General features: G+C 45.1%; 1 protein-coding gene across 3 annotated transcripts in view; it reads right to left on the minus strand.

Annotated features, from left to right (window-relative positions):
• Positions 1-401: 401 nt before the first annotated feature.
• SYNRG (synergin gamma) overlaps positions 402-23078 on the minus strand; it is a 35641-nt gene continuing 12964 nt past the window's right edge. For all 3 annotated transcript variants that reach the window (XM_066333547.1, XM_066333546.1, XM_066333545.1), the window contains 12 exons: positions 22339-22466; positions 20264-20382; positions 20006-20068; positions 17643-18587; positions 10238-10828; positions 9719-9882; positions 8961-9014; positions 8163-8259; positions 7751-7899; positions 5529-5639; positions 4945-4980; positions 402-4010 (listed from right to left, as the gene is read on the minus strand). In XM_066333547.1, coding sequence (XP_066189644.1) covers positions 3879-4010; positions 4945-4980; positions 5529-5639; positions 7751-7899; positions 8163-8259; positions 8961-9014; positions 9719-9882; positions 10238-10828; positions 17643-18587; positions 20006-20068; positions 20264-20382; positions 22339-22466 — 2589 coding nt within the window. In that variant the 3' untranslated portion in view covers positions 402-3878. The remainder of the gene's footprint in view (positions 4011-4944; positions 4981-5528; positions 5640-7750; positions 7900-8162; positions 8260-8960; positions 9015-9718; positions 9883-10237; positions 10829-17642; positions 18588-20005; positions 20069-20263; positions 20383-22338; positions 22467-23078) is intronic.

Here is a 23078-nt window from a genome sequence, read left to right on the forward strand (position 1 = left end):
TAATAAAGCACATGAGGAACCAAAGAATTCACCTGAAACTCCCATTAAATGTTATATTACAATGTTAGTGCTTGGGGGGATTTCACTGCAAAAGCTCCTCTTGTATTGACTACAGCAAAAGATTTTACACAAGTGTTTTCCCCCTCAAAATCCAGTTTTTTGTTCATTCTCAAATCCACAGAAACTGAAGAAGAGAGAGCTTTGGTTTGGCTCTGAGCACACCCACTGGCTTTGAGGAGCAGACCCCTTCTCCTGCTCCCCACAGGCTTTTCCAGATGGGATCTGAATTGTCTGAGAACTATTTTCTATCTTCCAATATTTGGTGAGACACCTTCCCCATCCCAGCCACAGAGCAGGTTTCACTTACATGATGGTATAAATATTTCAGCTTCTCAGGCTGGTCAGATATGAAACAAGCTTTTTATTGAACACCAGGTCTGAATCTGAACACAGGATTTATAAATCATTGCAGGAATTAAGGGAGTAAACAAGGTACTAAAGTCAATTAATAACACTTACTCTCATTGGATTTAAAATATCAGCAGCAACTCCAGCACAGCACAAACCTAAACAGCTCCAACTAATAATCACAAAACCACTTCTGGAAGAAAAATAACATTTGCCCGGAGGGCAGAAGAAGAATCACAATAGAAAGAGAAGTTTTTCTGATTGTTCTTCTTCATAAAATTATGACATTCCTATTTCAACACTGAGAACTGGAATTAAATACAGGTGCAGAATTAAAAGTAAATCCAAAGCAGCAGTTTGTACAGTAGCAGCTTTTATTGGAAAGGCAGGTTTTGTTTCAAGTTTGTGATTCCCAATGGAACTGACAGGAGCATTTTCCATGGGTTTCCATGAGCTCCTGCTCAGCCTGGGGCTGAACTTCAGCCTCACTCCCACACCCTGCAGGGATTTCAGGGGAGGAGCTGCTCCCACCAAACCCAGCGAGGAGAAGCTGCTGCCAGGGAGGGAAAGTCCTGGGGATGAATGGTGAGTGCGGGAGGGGACAATTGCCAGGGCACAGGTGACCTCGGAGGGGCTGCAGAGGAGGAGGAGGAGGGAGGAGGAAGAGGCTGGAGCAGCCCCCAGCATCAGGGAGAAGCTGCCACGGCACTGAAGCACCAGGAACACAACGGGGCTAAGCCATAAATACATTAAATAAACGAGCAAATAATTAATCAGAACTCCAAATATACACAAACGGACAGAAAGTCCTCACAGGTCACGCCAAGGCAGAGCCCCTTTTATCTATCTACACATGGATTAAAAAAAAAAAAAACCCCAAAGAAAATGTCGTTTCTCTTTTCCAGTGAGAATCCATGCAGGAGATGGAGTTAGAGGTCTGAAATGGGGCACAAGCAAAGGCAAGGCAGCGTGTCCAGGGGCCTGCAGCAGGGGAAGGTGGGCTGTGACAATCCTGTCACCTTGGATACAGCTTGGAAGGGCACTGGGCTTTGGCTGGCAACAACATCCGAGAGGATGCTGAATGCTCCAGTGAGTCATTGGAATGACTGGGACCTGCAGCTATCTTCCCTGTGCACTGCCTTTCTCGAGGGGATCTCCATGCAAACCCTCCCCGTGCTCCCCTGGCTGAAGGTGCTGGGAGCAGAGCCCCTCCTGCTCCCCACGCAGCCAGGGATGGTGCCTGCTGCTGTCCCTGCTGTGGGAGCAGGAGAGCAGCAGTGTCACCCTTCAGTGAGCTCTGCTGCAGTTGGAATTGTAAATGTCCATGCCTTTTTTTATGGGCCAAAACACAACGTTGGCTGCAGCTCAGAGAGGGGCTGACCTGGTAACAGGTACTGAAAAACCAGCACTGGAAGATGCTCCTATGACAAGACAGCTGGGGCTTTAACTTTCACACCCTGACCTCTTATTCGTGGCATTTTCTTTAAACTAGGGGAATAAACCTTCCTCTCTAGCAAAGTGTTGGGGAGCTGTGGTGGAAACCCAGGCTGACAGTAAACTCCCTTTTCCCAGTACAGCACCAGCCTCTCCCAGCCCCTGGAGAACACCTGCCAGTGGCTCCCTGTCCCCAAACTGCTGTGGGAACACTGGTGAGGGGCACAGCAGCCCCTGACTGTGCTGAAAACAAGGGCTGTGGAGCTCTTCCCCACCTAATAAACAAAAGGGAGAGAAGCAAGGAGTTGCTTCCCTGTTTTTTTGCTAATTCCTGGGCAGGATGTGGGAAGCACAGCACGGGAAATGTGCCCCTGGATCAGCTGGAACTGCAGGCACAGGGTGCTTTATTTCATGAATGAGCTAATTTGAGGCAGCAAGGAGATTTACTGTAATTGGTGTAAGGAAGGAGCCAGACACCTCTGAGCCAAGATTCTTTCATTTGGGCTAATTAATAGTTTCGTATAACTAAGCCTGTTTGTTTTTTAAATACAAAGCATCGTTTTCCTCATTGTAATTTCTGTTTCAGCAAATAACCACAGGTCAGTGTCAGGTACTTGTAATGGGGGCAGGATTAACTTGGAGAAGCTGCTGAGATCTCTGGAGGAAAGGGACAGATCTGAGAGACTAAGCCACAGAATTAAGGAGGAAGTTGTACCCTATGGATTTGCACCCCACTTCATTCCCTGCAGACCTAGACATGCTCGTGGGATGTCTCTTGTAACACCATGAAGCTCCCACAGGTTTAAAATCCTATAACCAGCACTCCACTGACTGCACTGTCCTCTGGATATTGGATCTGAAGGAGGAACCAGGTACTTCAGAGGTACAGGTAACATTTAGTGAGCGTCTGTGACACAAAACCTGTCCAGAGAGCCACCTACAAAAGCCACAAACCAGCAGGGACACAATGCCTGCTTCACACACAGCTTGCTGAGACCACCAAATCCCAGGGTTAAATCTCTTTGGGTGTTAAATCCCACTCCCTGCTGCAGCAGCCAGGGGCCACCTTGTGCTGCCAGCTCTGAGTCACAGGAACAGGTTGCTACAGGTAGCAGCAGACTGCAAACACAGCCATCCCATGCCATCAGGAACAGCATCTCCACAGCCAAAAAAGGGAAAGATTCTACACAGAGCAGATGTGCTGCATCAGCAGAGTCCAGCCTCCAGCACTGCTGCAGCCACACAGCTCCCAAAAGGTCAGGAGAGACAAAATCATACCTGGAGCTCAGGACAAATCCAGGGAAGTTTTATCTGTATTTACAACAAAGACTGTGAGTTTTAAACTCCAGCTGCCTGCTCTACAGAATCCACATAGCACAGGGAAAATTACAAATTACAACAGTTTTCCAGTCCTCACCTTCCAGCACTAACCAGTTCTGCATCCAGCACAACTTCCAACACAGAGCAGTGGAAGCACAAACACCCAGCAGCTTCTCCTTCTGAGTCAATAATTCATTCTGCCTCGATGCTGCTGTGACTCATGTGCTGTGATATCACAGCAGCAAAAATGCTTAAAGAACATCAAGGTCCGTGTCCCAAAAACGTTAAGGAAAAGATTTGCTTGCAAATACAGACTTCAAGTATTTAAGTGGTTGTTTCTATGCAAATCAGCCCAGCATTCCAGGTTCTCTGGGAAGCTCCATGCTGGCATCTCCCAGGTTTATGCACATGGTTACCAGGCTGCTTTTACACAGGATAACATTTTCATCTTCAGAAAGACTGAAATGCCACTTTTTTTTCTTTTTCTTTTTTTTTTTTTTTTTTGCCACACTACACATTTTCCAGTTACCTCTGAAACCTTGGCCATTACAAGTGAATTCTTCACCGTCTGTAACAGCGGCTTTAATCTGATTTTTGGTCCAAAAATCAACCCCAAACGTGTCAAACCCTGTGCCCAGCTCCTGCCTCTCCAGCACAGCAGTTACCCCAAGTCCTGCAGGATTAGAGGCAAGGCTCCACCTGCAGTGCAGCTGCTTTCAGAGCAGGTCTGGCAGGATGAGACCTGGAGGTTTGGGCTCCACGCAGTTGATCCAGAAGTTGGCACAGCTGGCGTGGTACTGGTGCCCTCCATATGCCAGCTTGAAGTTGTCTGTCTCAGAATTAAAGGCCTGCAAGAGGAATGGAAACAGGAGTGACAGTCTGATCCCCTCCAGGGTCTAAACCTACAGTGGAAAACAGCACAGGACTCTCCCCTGAGCACTCCACCCCATCCACTCTATTTGATTTTAGCTGCAGGTGGACAAAACCTTCAGCCACCACACCTGAGCCAAGCTACACCTGCAGGAAGGGAGCCCTGGCCTGACCCCTGGCAGCTAACTCACCTTGTTTCCTGCATCTTCTGGTTCTCTTCCATCTCCCTACCCAAGGAAAAGCTTGTCCTGCTTGCCAGCAGACAGCTCCTGCATTTATTTCCCTGGCTCCAGCCTGGCTGTGGGTTAGGCAGGTGCAATTCTTGCTATTAGTGTTATTTCAGGTTGAATTTGATCTACTTCCTCCTGTTAATTGAAGCTGCTTTACAATAGGAGCCTCTGAGCGTGTGAAGCCATGAACAGGCTGAAACCACCTCGCTGTTTGTTGCTAGGAGATACTTTCCAATGCCTCACAGCTCCCTTTAAAAAAAAAAAAAATATCCCAGCCCTGCTCTCCACACCCTGGATTTCCTGCAGAGATTTCTAAAAATGCCACTGCCTGCTACACAAAGCCAAAAGTCAATATTTCTAGCACAAAGCCCCTGAAATCCCCCCTCTCTTGCTACAGACACACAGGCAGCACAAATTCAGGAACTCGGGGATTTTCTGCCACACAACAGGAGGAGCACAAACCCAGAGAGCTGGGCACAAGGTACAGGCATGCAGACACACAGGGGGAGGCTCTGGAGCATGTTAGTTGATCAGATCAAGAGTTAACGGCCACAAAACATGACTGGAGAAGAGGATTAATGATTGGTACAATCGAGAATGACAGCTGAGAGCCCATTAGCAGCTCAGCCTTCCACACTCAAGAAGAATGAGTCTAGAAAGAATGTCTTTTACAGGTTCATACTTTTTTGGGAAGTTCTTCCACAGGTTTCTCTTCTTTCTGAAATGACGTTGAAACCAAAAAGTCAGGAAAAGTGCCTCTATTTTTAAGTGGTTGGCACAACTCTGCACATGTCCTGGGAGTCCCTCCCAGCTCTGCTAATGGCAGCAGTCCCCTCTGGTGAGCCATCTCATGAAGAAAAGTCATTAAAAGATTTTTATTTGTTAAAAAAAAAAGAAGTATACTTAAAAAAAAATCTTACTATCCCAGTTTCTTGCCCATTACAAACAATTCAACTCAACCCTTTCTCCACGGCTGAGTCACACCAAAGCCCAAGAACACTGGACAAAATCTTATTCCATTATAAGATTTTACTGAGACCCATCTACAGGTCAGAGTTTACAAATTATAACCATGAAATTGTTTTCAATACACCCATCCCTGGAAGTGTCCAAGGCCAGGGACACTTCCTGGACAGTGGAAGGTGTCCCTGCCCATGGCAGGGGGTGGCACTGGATGAGCTTTTTCTTTCCAGCCCAGACCAGTCTGGGATTCTACAGATGGAATTCAGACTGTAAATTCAAAAGGAGTTGAGGCACCACACTTACTTTGCTTCTGGAATCCACATTTAGGAGACACACTCCACAGGCAAGGTCCTGGGCATTTTTAATCCCTGGGCGCAGCATACAAGAAGAGAAATCCAGGGAGTTTTCATCTGGCTGAAGAAAGGAGGCAGGAACATTTTAGGCATTTTCAGTGCCTGAGAAAGTTTCAGACATCATGATAAAAATTACTGAGCTCCAAGAGCCAGCGTGTCACGTGGCATGGCAGAGGTGACAATCATCAAAGCTGTCAGGATGGATTTGCCATCTCCATCAGCACTCATTTATAACACTCCAAGTCTTAAAAAAGGCCTCAGCTACAAAAGAAGGAATTCTTGAGTTGCACATTCCTGCATCCAAAGGGGAAGAAGGAGCACTGGGAACTGGGGGAAGGCAAACAGAGAATCTGCAGGTGTTTGTGCAGCTGTGGGGAGGTGGCTGCAGCAGGGTTCATTGTCCTGGACTCCCTGGCATTGCCTCAGCAAAAAAGGACAGCTGGTTTTCTCTATTTTGGTTTTTTTGGGTTTTTCTTTGAACCTACAGTATGGCAGAGCAGTACAAAATGGGATATTGAAGGTTAACCAAACCATGGAATTGAGGCCAGCAGCCACACACATGCTCAGGTTAAAGAGAGCCAAAGGGTGGGAGAATAAACCTGTAAATAATAAATTACTGTGGTCACTTTTCCAGTACTTAACCTCACATTTCAGCCACAGATGATCAATTAAAACACTGCATAAAGATGACATAAAACTGTTCAAATTTTGCATGAAAATAGTAATGCAAAGAAAAGCAATGGTTACAAATGCAAGAAGCTTTACAAATGGTGTGATCCCAGGCCATGTGTGTCTTAATCCACACCCTGGGTATGCTGCTCACGCTGCCCTGCTGAATGGCTGGAGAATAATTGGAATCCTGAAAAAAAAAACCCCTCACCCATTAATCTCTAAGTAGATCAATCAAATTAATAAAGGCACTCTAATATTTGTTTACCAAATGCATGAGTGAAGCAAATGAGAAGGTCATCCTGCAATTTGCTGTGAAAAACCACAAGGCTGTGCATAAAATTACCTTGTAACAAAATCCTTTAAAAGATAAAATTAACCTTTCCGAGCACATGCCTGGGAGCTGGAATCCTTCTCTGCAGTTAATTGGCACTTCTGCATCATTTAGGATTGGTGGCTGTAACACCAGAGGGGTTCCACCCCTTCCAGTGAATCCCGTGGGGGAGAGGAACAAGAGAAGGGGTGACTTGGAGAATTACAGGAGTCATGAGCCCCTGGTTTTTAGTAAGTTCAGCTGCACTGTGTGTGCATGTGAGAAGTCACTGTTTGCAGCTCCTGATGTGATTAAACTGGAGCTGGAGCTCTGAGCCAGGAGCTGCTGTGGCTCAGAGAACACAGGGCCAAGCTTTGGACTCTCAGGTAATCCCTGTAATCTTCCAAGGAAAAGCACTTTAGCAACTGTTTTAATCCACCTGTTTAAATTAGGAAAAGATCCTGATATCTCTTGGGATTGTTCCTATCAACAATGCCAGAGTTCAAACAGGTGAATCCAGGTCTATCAAATTCCTCTGCCAGGCAGCAAAACGCTGAGGACATAAATTTCCTAGGCTGGCAGGCTCTGTCCATCACAGAGCATCCCAAAATACCTGGGGAGGTTTAAAATGTGCAAAAGGTGTGTAAAAAGAGACTGATCATTTATAACACCTGCCTTGCAGGGAATGACAGCAAGCTGGAGATGGGTATTTCAAGCAGGAACCAAGAATTCCAAGCCTTATAAATGAGTGTTTATTGGGAAGGAAAAAGCCTTTTGTGGGCACAGCTGCAGTGCCAAGGAGGAAGCCACAAATTAAACTGCTCAGTGGAAAGCTCCCCATGGTAATGATCTGCTCAGTGATGTTTGGTGGGATGTGCTGCTCCTGGAGGCTCCTTGGGTATGCACTGAGTCAAAGGGATCCAGTGTCAGTCAGTATAAAGCACACACACACTGGAGATGTCCACAGACACCCAGGACATCACCTAAAGCATTAAGGTACAATGACAAGACCATGGCTGTACATAAATAACAGTTTTCTTCCAGGGTTTTAAACTGGCTTTCACGAAACAGTCCATTTCCATTTCCCAAGAGAAGAAACACAAACTGTCAAGTCAGCACACCCTGCAAAACCTCTCTAAATAAAATGATGACATTTGTTTCAGTAACCAGGCAGCTTATTTGGGTCTTACCGTTAGAGCAGCCAGGGACATGAAGCTGATCAGGTTGTTCCACACTTTATCAATATCCTTCAGCAGCTGCTGCAGCTTCTCACTGCAAACAGCAGTGGCTTTGATGCCCAGCTCCACCCTCTTTGTTACTCTGTAGACTTCAACAACCCCTGTGGATGTAGAACGGGGCAGGATTGAAGAGAATGCACTGCATCCCCAGCTCTGGACTCAGAAATGGCAAAACCACAGTGGCCCAGGAGGGGTGGCCACAGAAGGTCAGTTCAAAGCTGGAGTTACATTTATCTGGCAGAAGAGTTCTTCATTATTCAAATGCTTTATTCAAAAATAAAGCCATTTGGTGAAGAGTGATTCTATATTCCTGGTTTTTAGGGAAGAACTTTTAGTGCAAAACACGTGGAAAATTAAAACCTACCCTGTAAATATTCCATGCCTTGAGCAGACTGGATGACTTCAGTGCAAACAGATGAACTGCTGATTCCATTTAAGGTGTCGTTTGCTTTCTTTATGACCTGGTGGAAATGAATTTCATAAAATGATGGGGTTTCTATCTTTAAATAATCATTACAAACAAGATTGCTCCCAGCAGAAACTGTTATTCAGAAAAGGAGGCAAATTAAACAAGAAATGATTACCACACTCCATCACATGTTTTTATACACTCCTGCTTAAGTAGATCAGGGGGAAAGTCTGAACATTTAAAACCTTAATGTATTCCCCCCAATACTTCCATTACCAAAATAAGAGTTTTAAGAGCACGCAGGCCTTGCTGTCTAATTTAATAAGAGCATTCACACTTTGGGCTCTCTAATACTCAAATGTAAAGGAGCACTGATGTGGCTGTGAAATATCAGACAGCAGCACAAGAATGGTCCCTGGGCACAGCACAACAACAGCTCTGTCCCTCAGGGAGCCCTGAGGAGCCAGGCACTGGTACCAGTGCCCTGAACACACCATACTGGGCACCCAAACACGGGACCACCCCACTAACCAGAGAGCTGGAGTATTTAGGGAAAAGCCAAACTAATCCCCAGTGACAGGGAGATTAGTGTAGGGTGTTTAGCTGAGGAGGTGGCAGCTTTTGGTTTGAAAACTGTTAATTCCCAGGGCTGATTGCCCACACTTTCTCTGCCTGTTGGTCTCAAACACTGAGTGAGGCAGGTCCTGCAGGGAGGAGGGAAGGATCTGCAGGAGGAGGAGGGCTCACACTCACCTGCAGGGCACTCTCCAGGCACCTCTGCCACTCGTAGGCGTACCTCTCGCTCTCCTGGAGCAAAGAGAAGGACAGGCTCAGTCTTGTTCACACACATTTCCCTCCCTCTCTCCTACACAACAGACACACGGCAGACAGGTATTTTTAAAAGACTATTTGCAGATCAGCTGTGTGGACTTCTAACAGATCTGTTCCTAATTTCTCCCTGTTCTTTCAAGATTCTCTATGCACCTGAACTCTAAAATTTGATTTCTGGGAGTGAGAATGAGTTTCAAAAGGAGACCATACAGGAGTGGGTAAAAGGTTTCATTGCACACACCTCCTCCTGGCACATTTGTTACCGTCTGCTGTTCTAGCAATGGGGATTAGCAGAATTTAATCTGAGTCCTTTTCCCATCTCTTCTCAGGATGAGCAAGAGAAATAACAACCACAAAGCCAAAAAGTGATGCCATTTCCCAAAGCAAATGGCCTCTGCCAAAGCTGGGATTAGATTTAAACTGTAACTAATTTCCAGTCATAAGCTTCAAGGCTGCAAGGTCAAGTGATTCTGTGTTTCAGACAACATTCTGTGTTTTCCCACTTCCCTTTAAAGACATGAGAGAAGAAACTTCCAGGTTCCACTCACAACATCCAACTGCACCCAGTCACCATCTCACAGTCACACACCCATCTTCAAACAGGTGAAGCCCCAAAAAGTTGGACACAGAAGCCCCTTGATGTCAGTGCCAGCTCAGGTGTGCCTCAGACAGTTCCTCACCTCCACCTCCCCAGTCAGGTCCTTGTACTTGTCCCTGATCACAGGCAGGGCTGGCTTCTCGCTCAGAGTGTTGGAGCGGTCCCTGAAGGGCTGCTCCAGAGCTGGCAGAGGAGAGGAACGACTGATTTCTCTGTCCCCCAGGCTCAGGCTCCTCTTATGAGACCCTAAAAAGTCAGGTTGTAAAAAGTTAGTCCTTTACTCCAAAGACCCGGGCTGTTTAAAATGAATGAAGTGGCAGCAAGGGTTGTCCCGTTCCTCCAGAAGAACAAATATTTCTCTTTACTCAGTGACTGCTGCAGATTTCCCCAGTCTCTCAGTTCTTACAGGTTTTTGGCACAACAAATATTTTCCTTGTAGAAAAAGACCTGCTCCAAATGCCACAGAAATCAACAAGAAGATTCAGGTCGTTTCCAGCAGCCTTTGGAACAATCCCCATTAGCTAATTTATAATTCAATTAGGAAAATCAGCCTTTGATAAGCACATGCATCATGAGGTCCCTCCATCGCGGGCAGACTTACCTTGCACAGACAGGTCAAAGGTGGCCAGCTCACTCTTGATCATCTCCTCACTGGATTTCACTTTCCCTTGGGACGTTGCCACCAAGAAGTCGAACTTGCTGATTTTCGGTTTTTCACTTTGGAACTCTCCAAAGTCATCTGTGGCCTCTCCCCTCAGCTCAGAGGAGACTCCAGCGAGGAAATCAGCACCCAGGGCTGCATCAGCTGCTGCTGCATCCTGAGCTTCCGAGGGAAGTCTGGCAAAATCCCCAAAGTCCCCGACGTCGTCGTCGCTCGGACCGCCGGCCACCGGCCCCGAGTCCTTAAAGTTTGCAAAGGCTGCGAAGGAAACATCCTGCAGAGCATCCTCGCTGGAGAAGGTTGTCACTTTGGAAACTGTTGTCATGGTGATGTTTTCTGAGCTGCCAAACAAGGTCTCCTTCTTCTGGAGGACAGAGGTGGCCGTGGAGGAGGGCTGGGGGAAGCAGGGGAGCTTCTTGCCCTGCTGGGCGTCGTCCCTGTCGGAGCCGGACCAGTCGTAGCTCGCCAGGCTGCTGACTGCAGAGCCACTGTGACAGCTTCCAAACGGGCCACCCTTTAAGTCATCCACATCTGAAACAAAGCCCCACAATTAGGAGCTGAAGTTCAAACCCTGAACTCTCCAGGCAGCCTAAGAACAGCTCGCTGAGAGCCCGGAGGAACTGCAAGAACAAACACAGGGAATTGTTGTCTCGCTGAGGCTGGAACTGGAGTTTGCACAAAAATAATCTGGAAAATACCTCAGCATTTCATACAAGAATTTCTCTGTTCAATGAGTGTAAGCCTTGACCTTTGAATGCCATCTTACATTTTAAGCTCAAAGTCACCATACCACTATGGTAGTGAAGAGACACCAAAAAAAAAACGTGTTTCTGACCAGTCCAGGCTGCACAGATCACCAGCTGAGTTTTCTGGCTGCAGAATCTACAATCAAAATATAAATGTTACAACTCAAACACCTTTAACGCATTATTTCATCTTATCAAATCCAACCACACAGAAGACTAGGCTGACTTTTCCAGTCCTCCGATAAAGCATTAATACCCTTTAATTTTATATTCATGCATTGATACAAATAACGTATAAAAATGTGCTGCAAGGATCTAAAGAAGCCTGGAAATCCTGTTGGAGCTTATCAGGGCTCCTGCAGCGCCGCACGGCCGACTCGTCAAAACTTCCAGGTGCCAGCACTGACAGGGATATTGCAGAGATCATGTTTCAACGGAATAAATAGTTTGTAAAAGCTAAGTCTAGAGAAAATCCAATTATTTTGCAGAAAGCTCCAAACATTTTATACCCACCTGGTGATTACATGGCCCAATAGGTTCTTCTGCCTGCCAGGGGCAGGTGTGAGCTCAGAGCCTGCAGTGCCCGGGGGCTCTGGCTGCTCCCACTCACTGCTCCTTCACCTCCACACTGAGGCTGATCCCCAGCGAAGGCACAGGGAGCCTGGGCAGTTTTCATTAGCACAGCAGCCCTCCTAGCCTACATTTGGCATTTGTTTTCCAGCAGGAACAATTGTCAGTTTGGATCAGAGACGCGGCGGCTGCAGGGACAGCAAACCCAGGCCACAGAAATGTTTTTTCCCTGAGCCTCAGTGGGGCTGAGATCCTGGGGCTGAACAGCACGGGCTGGCACAGGGGCTAGCACAGAGCCACCACAGTGGGGAACAAGCTGACTTCCCAGCTTTATTCACTCCAGCCACACCAGCCCCAGGATTAAACCCATCCTAACAAGCCATTTGTGCCTCGGTTGATGCATCTCACTGGGAGGGGAGAGCAGGCCAGGCTCCAGGCTGCTTCCCAGGCACGACCCACACCCGTGGCTAATGAAAAACCCCACAAACACACAGCACGGTGGTGGTTGAATGGCCACTGCCACGGCCCAGCGAGGCACAGCGTGTCACCCATCAGCTCCTCCCCGGGGCCTCCCTGCCGCTGCCACTTTGTCCACCACAGCATCCCAAATGCACACCTGAGCCCCTGCCCACGGCCGAGATCTCCGCCAAGTGCCACTCGAGTTGTGAATGCGCCGAGCAGCAGCGTGCAGAGGGTCAACAGAGATGAAATCACCTCCTCCCGGCACAGGAGGGGAAAGGAGCCGCCGGCAGAGGGGTCGGTGATTTATCACCACAGACCAGACCCTGTGCTCTCAAGTTTTTGTTTAAAGAAGGGAAAGGAAAGCTTTGCATCAAAGAGAGAGGCAGGAGCACCTCCAACACGTGAGCCAGCTGTAATTAACCCCGGGATCCTGCAAATACCACCAGCTACCAGGCAACCTCTGTTCTCCCTCCACCTTGTGTTGACTCCAGAAGCCAGCAAAGATTTAAACCTCGCCGTTGTTCTGGTGCTGCTGGGAGAGAAAGGCAGGAGTGATGGATCTGCACACTCACATCCTCAGGGAATTATTCCTTTGATAACTGCTAAGATTTTGAGCTGCAAACACATCCTAAAGGCCCAGGTCAGGGCACTGCTGATCCAAGCCTGGCTCAGGCACAGGCAGGATCAGCAGCAGGCTCCAGGGGGAATCCTGAACTGACCTGCAATCAATAGGGCAGGGCAGGGGAGGCACAACAATAGTTTAATTATTCATAAACTAAGAGTCAAGATTCTCTGTGTGTGAATTCAGGTAGACACAAAACCTCTGAAATGCAATGGTTTGATTCTGTACATTTGATTTTTTTTTTTTGCATAATTCCAGAAGGATCACTCCAGTGAATAAACTTTTTCCTAGGAATATTCTATCATAGGGAAAACACTGCATTCAGAGTCAGTGTTAACAGCTCAAGCAGTCCTAAAACAATTTAGTGAGAAGTATGAAAAATAAGAATGTGGATCCCCAAGTCCAAGCTGCCTGATCATCACCTGGGACCAGGTGCTCCTGCAGGAACCAGCCAAGGTAAAGCACTGGCTGCAAGAAACCTAAAATACTGTTTCCCAGTCTTATCTCATCTACAGAAAAACTTGCCACCCCTGATTTGAGCCAACTATAATAATTTATTTCAACTACCAAGGATTAAGTTATGGCTGGAGGCAAATTACAAGCTGGAGCCTTCAATGTCAACAGTTTCATCATTTAAGGAAAACCCTTGACAGCATTAGTGACTGCCTGAAGAAAACTGAGAAAGACAATTCAGGGACACCAGAATAAATTTAGGGATTTCAGCCAGCACTGGAGACTTCCAGGTTTTTGTATTCCAGTGGATATTAAAGCCTGATGAACAAATCTAACTGAGGTGGCACGTTTTGGTTGTTAGGGTGACAGAGGTGGTAGCTGTGGAGCTGTGCTCCCAGCAGAGCAGCAGCAGTGCTGTTACCCTGGGAACATTCCCTGCAGCCTGTGTGGGGCCAGGCATCACCTGCTCACTGCTCCCGTGGGGCTCCACACCTGGGGAAAGGAGATCAGGCTGCAGGAACACAGAGTTTCATGCACTGCTGCTCTCAGTGTCATGCCTGTCAGCAACCAGAAAAATCCAAAGCCTATTTTCTCAGCTGGAGAAGCCTGGAGCAGTTAACAGTAAGAGAATTATTCCCATTTGCTTTCTCTATAGAATGGCTGTAGCTAAGGTGGAAACCATCAATAATGCTGACTGTAAGGTACATGAAAATCAAGGAAATAGGAGAGAAAAGGCCCCAAACCTTGTGGAATTGCAGAATTTGCTAATTATTTTGAAATGATCATGAAAAATGACGTTTCACAGCAAAATAAAACCTCTGGGCTGACACTGGGAGCTCAGTGCCACGGAGACCCTTGGGAAGGCCCATGGCAAACACATCCACACCCTCCCTGTCAGAGCCTTCCCAGGATAAACCAGGGGGGATAAGCTCTTCTGTGTGCAGAATTAACCCAAATGAGGGCAAGGGAGGCAATCTGACTGTCAAGTCTGGACAAAAACAGAATAAACACAGTGATGAACGTTCCTCTCCCTCCTCCAGGAATGATTGGCTGAACAAACACAAACTGCACGAGCCCTGCAGAATTAGGTCTCAGCTTTATGTTCAAAGCTTTGGTTCAAAAACCTTTAGGGCTGGGCACGTCTTGCTGATCTCCAGAACCAAGGAGGGGTGTTGTGGTTTTCTCCCTTTTTCTTTTTTTCCCTTTTAAAGTCTCTCCAGCTTGGTGTAAAGAAGAAAAGCCACTTTCTGCTTTCCTGGGCTGGTTTCTGCTCTTGTGGCAACTCCAAAACCCCACAACATTTTAACTATTCCACATCTCAATTATTTTTAGCTTTCTACATCGTCTGCTAATTTCATGCTAATCCCAAACTGTCAGTGGCTGAGGAGCTGGAGGAATTTGAAATGACATAATTGCACGCCACAAATTTGCAGCTGTCATTCATGTTGGAAAGTTTCAATATTCAGAAGGCAGAACTTCCCAAATGGAAAATTTACTTTGGGGGTTCTGGTTAACTCACACTGGATTAGCTAAATAAATATCAGAATATTATTCAGTGAGCTTCTACTCATAAAAGTCTAGACAGCAACACAGTTTTTCAGTGCCAGCTCACAGAAACAACCCTGCCACCACACATTTCCCCCACTCCATCCCTCTCAAACACAGATCTTTGGAAAAACATTATTTAGGCTGATATGTCAAGATTCAGAAGGTCACAGGGAGCAAAGTCAAAGCGTTGGAAGAGGAGAAAGAAGCTCACCCACACCCTGCTCTGCGAGAGAAAGTCACCCACCAGCTTAAGGGGACCTTTAACTCTGTATTTTTGAGGAAAAAAGAGATGCATTGCTGGTTTGCAACAAATCACACACATCCCCATGTTTTCAAAATATGCCAAGATAATATTTATTAACACAGCAGGACTTACAGATCACAAAAGATAGTGATACAGAGGAGCTCGGAAGGGCGGAATCAGAGTAAAGCATGCAGGTCAATACTTGCAGAAGAGAGATATCAAAGCAGATCTGAAAAGGCACATTCACACAGGAAATGTTTAGTTGAAATCAGACATTAGAAAAAGCAGGAAAAAAAAAAAAAAAAAAAAAAAAGAACCAACCCTGCAGTTGATTAAAATATACAGAGAATCTCCAGTAATGCCAAAGAAAAAGGTACTTTACAGGTGTGTCAGTGCAGCAGATAACCCTTTGAGGGTGCCCAGGGCAGGGCTCCTCTTGCTGCAACCTTTGGCAGGAAGAACAAATCAGGTTCACCCAACAGGAGCAGGTGCTCATTCAAATGCTCTCAACTCGGAGTGAAAAGTAAATTTGGTTGTAAAAGAAGCAGCCTGGTTCAAACTAACAGCATGCAGCCAGTGCTCAAAGGGTTATATGGAGTAAACGCAAGAGAAATCAGGCAACATTAGTATCCTCTACCTTCCACACAGAGAGTTAAGAGCCCAGTTTAAAGAGACTGTATCCCCTTTGGAGAGAGAAAAACTGGAAACCTTTCATCCCTCAAGAGACCACAGGGCCCTGGCTTGGGAAGCAAGCCAAGGATTTCTCCCTGATTCCCAGCATAAGCACCTACCTGCCCATACCTGGAAGCTACAAGTGTCAAACCTCACAGCCAAGGGACAAACACCTCTGTGTGGACACATCACAAAGTCAAATCATCTCTCAGCACACCTCTGTCCTGCTGCTGCTCCCCTGGAGATGTGACACAGGGACAATCTCCCAGCAGCGAGGTGACAAAGGGGTACTGTCCCTTTTTGACATTAGAGTTACAGATCGAAGGAAACGATGAGGAAAAAAGAAAAAAAAAATCTGCTTTTTAACTTCATGTAAACTGAAAGAAAAAGAAGGAAAAAAAAGACTTGACCATCAGCAGTTCACAGCTTGAAATGCATCAAACACAAAGAAAGGAACACGTGAGCACAGGAGTGTTTGTAGCAGTGTCCAGAGCACGTCCTGCTACCAAATCCAAACAGTTAAATGGAGCAAAACTCTCCCTTTTGGAATAACATCTAACTTGGCACCATAGGAGAATACAGAGTTAAGGTTAAGTTTAATAAAAATAGCTTCTAATTAATACTTCAGAGTTCAAAAGTTTAGCAACAAGCACATGAAGGGCTAACCCCTTGAAACAAACCAAAAAAAAAGAGGCTTTCCTGCCACAAATGGCAATTATTCATCACGGATTGCTGTGGCAAAAGCACACGTCCTGTAAAGAGCTACAGAAGTCAGACTACCACCAAAAGAGGCTAGAAAAATATTAGGAAAAAGTGCTTTCAAACCCAAAGTAAACATTCAAGAATACACTGTTGGTGCTACGTTTTGACAGCTCACTCAACTTGGAGTCTTCCCAAGCAGTAATATGAAAATTAAATGTCTTTGCTAATAAATTATTCCTGATATTTCGTACCCTGTTAGAGAGTATCTTCCACATCGAAGTTGCTGACTTAATTCTCTCCCCTACTTAAAAATATCATATAATGCAAAATTACAGTACTGTATATTTTTTTCTCTACCCATTTCTGCAAAAAATGGAAGAAATATTTCATGTGGAAATAACCAATTCTTGCAGTAAGAGCTTTTACATTTTACGGTTTGTATGTTCCCCCTGTTCAGAAAAGCCTTTGACTGCATAAAACTTGTCCTAGAACACAGTAATGGTTCCCGTGTTGTTGAAGGCCACAGAACATTTAACTACAGCTTATCTCCTATGTATATATGAAAAGAAAAAGCAGGACACTTGGGAAATTTGTTTTATGATATGTGATCAGGTCAGAGATGGTCAGTTCACTCCCTCAGGAATGTTGTAATAAAGGGAAATTAAAGAAGGTGGAAATTTGATAAGGATAAAGTGAAAGTCCCAGGGTTTAAATTTAGGTCCAAGAGCTCCCAGTCATGAGACCAGCACTTGCAGCCCCTTGGCACAATGATTCCCACGAGGGATTTAACACTGGAAGGTGTGTGAAATACTCTACAACTGCAGTCCTGCAAAATCCTGGCTACCCAGATCGAGCCCCACTGTAAGGGGAATACACTGGTGTTGGTGATTAGTCAGCTTCTCATTACCAGCCCCAATTAGTGACCCTTGGAGCAGGGGAAGTCCCCAGGCCAAATGCTTTGTGGAAAACAAGAGATTCAAGTGAGACTCTGCCATCACCTTGCTGATATAAATGGAATGACATTGTTTGCACTGGAATATTTCCCACTCGAGTCCCTTAAGTGCCAATAGCAAACAGGTACCAGCGTGATGATGTTAAATCTCAAAAATAAACTGGCCTGGAGTTCAAACTGTTCCAGCTATTGATATTTATAGTCTTCTAAGACAAAAACTAAAGAGTGCCCTGCTGAGGGGCCGTGGCTGGCGGGGACACACACTGAGGAGTCTTCCACTACTGAAAGACGAGTGCATAATACTGTAATTGAGCACAGAGAACACGGAATCTGCACCAACCTACGTTACCAGAGCAATCTAACCAGTTCCTCACCTGCTGCTGGTGGATGCTGGCCACTAACTGTTGGCAAATCCAAAGAGCTATCAGACATGACATGCTTAAGATCTCCTCCCACATCAGCCAGTTTCATGTCAAACTGAACAGACAGCGCGTCTTCGGAGTCCTCCTTGCCCACGCTGCTGCCGCCGATGGAAGGCAGATCCAGGGATTTCACTGAAGCAGAGTCTTCCTTGGCCTGCTTGAAAGCTGCCACTTTGTCCACCAGCGACTTCTCGGCGCTGCTGGAGGAAAACTTGCTGGAGTGGAAGTCAGCAAAGTCATCATCGCTCTTCCCCGAGGAGAGCGCGCCGTCCTTGGCCTCCTCGAAGCCCGCTCCGGGGCCTTCCAGGGACAGCTGCTTGAAGATGTCATATTTGGTGGGTGTAGCAGTGGTGGCAGAGCTCTGCCCACCCTTCACTGTGCTGGCTGAGGAGCCAGCCTGAGCTCCAGGGCTGGCCTCCAGCTTGAGTGCATTGTATTTGTCGTCGGGTTTTGGTTCGGAAAACCCCGCGCTGTTGTTGAAAGCCATAAAATCTGCAAAGTCATCTTGTCCACCGGCTGATGCGCCGTTAGAAAACTCCCCAAAAAGGTTGAACTCTCCAAAGTCATCAGCTAAGCTGGAAGTTTTGGTGGGTGCTGCCTGGGCAGAGGCGGATGGGAGGGGTGGAGGGGGAAAGGAGCCCGGCTTTGAGGCGTTAAACGCAGGTGGGAAGGATGGCTGCTTGTTTTCTCCAGGAGAGGAAAAGAGCTCCAAGTCTGCCAGATTCAAAGGAGTCTTGGCTTGTGTTGGCTGTTTTGGCTGAGCAGGCACAGGAGGGAAGGGTGCAGGGAAGGTTTTGTCTTTGCAGGGTGGCTCTAACGGGGAGATGCTGTCGGCGGTTTTGAAATCTGTGAAACCATCGTCGGCTCCCGTGGGCTTGAACTCTGCAAGGTTCTCTCCTGGGAATGAAAACAGGGAGACAATTAAACCCTGCACAATAAACACAGGACATTCACACCATGCAAGCAAGCAAACTATTTCACGCAGTGTCAGAAGGTTTCACACAAACTGTTTAAGTGAAAGAGCTCGGGATGCACACGGAACTGCAAACTCAACTTCCATGAGCCACACAAGTGCCAAGGTCAGTGATTCTACTTTTCACTCCAGCAAACACTTAATTCTCTCAAACAGCCTCAGAGTCATATTAAACTCCCTTTACACTGAGTTAATATCAAAACACACCATGATAAACAGATTCAAAAGGAGATCAATACTGCCTTATTTGGCCTCCATGCAAGTTCTTCTCCCCACCTCATCCTCTTCGTGTTTGCCAAACAATGAATGTCATTTTCAATTTCACTTATACCAGTACAGTATTTGCTTTTTATGGAAGCAATTCCTCCCTTCCTCCCTCTGAAATACTGCAGCTTTTTCAGGGGAGATCACCAGATGGCTGAGACAAAACCAACATGAGGTAACAATGTTTTCATCGAATTTATATTAAATATTTTGGTGTGCTAATTATATAACTTTCTTCTTTTGAACATGAAAACATTGTTTAACCCATTCACCAGCATGTACATACTTGGACTACCTGTAATTTTCAAGTATTGATGCTTACTTGAAGACAAGTGTCCAATAAATAGATTTTTTTCTGTTTTAGAAGCACACCACTAGCATTTAATTCTTAAGCTACCACAGTGTCACACCTTAAATCTGCTTAACCAAGATTTAAAAGAATACTCTGAATAACAGCAGTAAAGGACCACAACTACACCTGACCTTTTATTCCATTCTCCCTCCCCTTCAAACCATTCATTTGGCTCAGCAACAATGTAAGTATTCCTGAAATTGCTACTCACTGATCAAAACTGCAATACACAGCAAACTACACTTACTGAAGAATTGCAAACTTTTCCATTAGAAATGTAAGCTGGTGAAAGGGTTAAGAGTGGTCAGACCTTGACAGCAGGCAAATACAGCAACTTTCTATATTTTAGAACATGTACTGAAAGAGATCAAATGTTATTTCATTTTACTGCAAGCATTTAATCCTGAAGAGGTTCCAAGAATGAGAAGCTCACAAAACACCACAGGGGTTTCACAAATGAATGACTCCTTACTTAAAACAAATTCCAACCACATCATTACTTTAAAATAAAACTCAGGAGCACCCAGAAGAGATGCTAACCGTCCAGAAATACCATCAGCACATTGTTCCAACAGGATAGTGTCCTGTTTTCTCAGGATACTTCCTACCAATTTTTTTAGAGAAGCAGAACCACTTTTATTTTAGAATGGCAGAGATGGAAATTCTGCAGCTCCAAGAGAAATGCTAAAAATGATAATGAAAACACACTAAAGTCCCAGTGCTTACCCAAGTATTTGCTTTCTGCTGGTTGCTCTAATTCCCGGAAAGCACTGTACTTGTCCCCTCCATCTAGAGAAGAGGAGAAAAGAAATACACTTACACTGAGAAAATGATCAATTCATATAGAAAAAATATTAATTCATACGGCAAATGCTGTACTAATTGCTTTGATTTTTAAATATTAGTATCTTATCAATGCAAAAAAGAACATATATGAAATTGTACAATAAATTTCTCGTAGTGGTTGTGTATTTGTCCTTTTACCTCCAAAAGCAGCTGCACTCTCAGAAGGCTTCTCAGCTCCCATTCCTTTAAACACAGCATATTTATCAGCTGGTGAGAGCGGCTTAGTACCTGGGAGTGGCATTAGTAAAGAAGGAACACTAAAAACAAAAGAGATAAAAGCAAAGTTCCTTAATTTAGCCATAAGAAATCTGCATTTCCAGGTTTTATTTAAAGGAGCCTCTTATTATGCCTACACAATTTGGTTCCTAAACCTAAGCTTATGCCTTAATGAGTGTTTAATCCAGCCCCTGATGTAAGTGACGTCAGCTGGGTAAATTCTCACTTTATCTCACCTAAAACCTTCTTTAGTTCAAAGTCAATTTGCACCATTCTTGATTTTAATTTCTATCAAACCATGAACAAAACACTCCAGAGCTTTATACCATGGAACTCGTAGCCCAGGAGAGAACAAGCACACAGACACACCCCAGGAATCACTCCTGCCTAATTTATCCCTTTGAGAATTCCCTGACAGAAATAGATACAGTAAAGAGTTAAAAGTGCAGGAGATTTTGACAGCTCCATACTTTCAGCTTATCTGATTATATCTCATTACATATTGTAAAATTAAGATAATAAAGTGGGATCACTGTTCAAAGGAAGGAAAATAATAACTCTGAACTTCTGTGGGTGCCAATCAGTGAGTTTAGGCAGGTATCTAGTCAGCAAAATAAGGATTAGTGCACAGTTACACAAGCAAGTCTTTTTGCATAAACACACTCCATTTTATCCGGTAAAACTGCCACAACAACCTAACACCTTGTTAGCAAATGCTGGAAGATTTAGGAGGGAGCTTTGCTCACCCTCCACACAAGCCCCGTTATCAGACCTTGGCAGCTCCACACAACAACATCCTTTACATATGAATGATGCATTCTACCTCCAGTTTGTGTCATTCACATTGAAAACCTGAATGAATTTCTATTGCATTCTTCAGCCTGGAGCAAGAATCTTTCCAGAGCCATTTAAATCTCCTTATCAGCAGCCTACAAGCAACACACAAACGAAGCACTTGCACACATGTGCTGATGCTGGTCTGTGATGCTTGCAGACAGACAGTGCAACGGCAAAAAAATAGAGCTTATGGTAATATAATTAAATTTCCCATCCCTGCAAAGCAGGCTATTAGATATGCAATCTTGGCAAATGGAATGGTTAATCAGCTGTACTCCACAGATGGCTTTTTTTTTAAATAAAGCTCCATAAGCAATTAGATTATAGCTCATTGTAACATTTTGTTCAAAACTGAACGCTTTCACAACTGAATAAAGAGAACTGCTGCAGTGAAAAAGAAACACCATTTTTTGAAATATTTTTTATGATCCTCTACTTCCCATTGTGCAATTTACAAACAGTTTTCTGTCAAAACTTCCAGCAGCAGATCAGCTTCAGCTGCAAAAATGACATCTAACACAAGATATACTTAAATCAGCATTTCAGATCCATGTTGCATTGACTGACATCCCTGGGAGTGTCCAAGGCAAGGCTGGACAAGGCTTGGAGCAATTTGGTCTAATGGAAGTGCCTCTCTGCCCATGGTAGTGGGGAAACTATTGATCTTTAACGTTCCTTCCAAACCAAAAGATTGTGGACTTCTATGCCATCAGCAAAATTCTATTTCTTACACAGAAGCCATAGTGTAAGAGGACAATTGGATTGAGCATCCCCATTTGATGTCACTGCTGAGGAAGCACCTGCTAAGCAGGGCTCACATGGAATTCAGAGCTCTGTTTGCCCCTAGGAACAGCCAGTTCCTACCCAGAAAATGTGTCTGTCTACAATCAGACACCTGGGAGGCGCATAAAGAGGAAAGAAGGCTGAAATTTTGTAGTCTTTGTAGACCTTGAAAGGTTGATTGTAAACTATCAAAGGGAGGAAACACGTTTATTTATTTTGTTACACAAAACCTGCCTGATCAGGAATTACATCTTGGCTCCCCAAAGGAAAAGCCAGGATTGCTGGAGTCTGAATGATGTTTCAATTGAGATTTTTAGTCAGGTATAAAAGTTTAGGCACTGGCCTTAGAAATGACAAAAACACCAAGGACCTGGTACCTGCTCCGGTGCTGTGAACTGGCTGCTTTGGCTGCCTCCCCCTGGAAATCAGTGAAGGAGTCATCCAGGGAGCCGGACTTTGAGGCATCCTGAAACTCCTGGAAGTCATCATCTTCTGGTTTTACTACCTGAGTTAAAAACAACACATGAATTGCTATGCTGTTGGTTCTTCAAATTCTCATACAGCATGAAAGCAGCTCGGGGCAGTGTGATTAAGAGGGGAAAAAAAGAATTAAAAGAACCTTTCAACACCAGCATCATCAGCATTTCCACTTTGTGTGCACCTCACCCTACTCAAACACACACAGGATTACAGGGAGGAACTTCTACTCCCTTTACAATAAATGTGTTACTGATCACAGCCATGTCATCTTTTAATACAGGACAAATATTAATTATTTAAATCAATGAATAATTTAAAATTAATAGCACCGCAAACAAAATATTTTCTGAAGGAGGAACCATGTCTGCAAACAGCAAAATTTATCCCATGTGATTTACCTTTGCAAACTGGAGGTTTTCAGTGCTCTCAGCTGCTCCTGAAACTCCTATTTTACCAGTTGTTAGTCTGCTGTGCAGTTTAACCCAAAATTCCACTTTATGTGCGTTACAAAATCCTAACTACAACTAAAATCCTCTTTGCAGCACAGAACACTTTTGTACCTCTTCTAATGCCATCAGAAAGAACCGAAACAACAAAAGAACGCCCTTAGCGGCACTTCACATTTTTAGACGTCACA

This window comes from Sylvia atricapilla, chromosome 20, assembly GCF_009819655.1.
Source record: "Sylvia atricapilla isolate bSylAtr1 chromosome 20, bSylAtr1.pri, whole genome shotgun sequence".
In the NCBI taxonomy this organism is placed as follows: Eukaryota; Metazoa; Chordata; class Aves; order Passeriformes; family Sylviidae; genus Sylvia; species Sylvia atricapilla.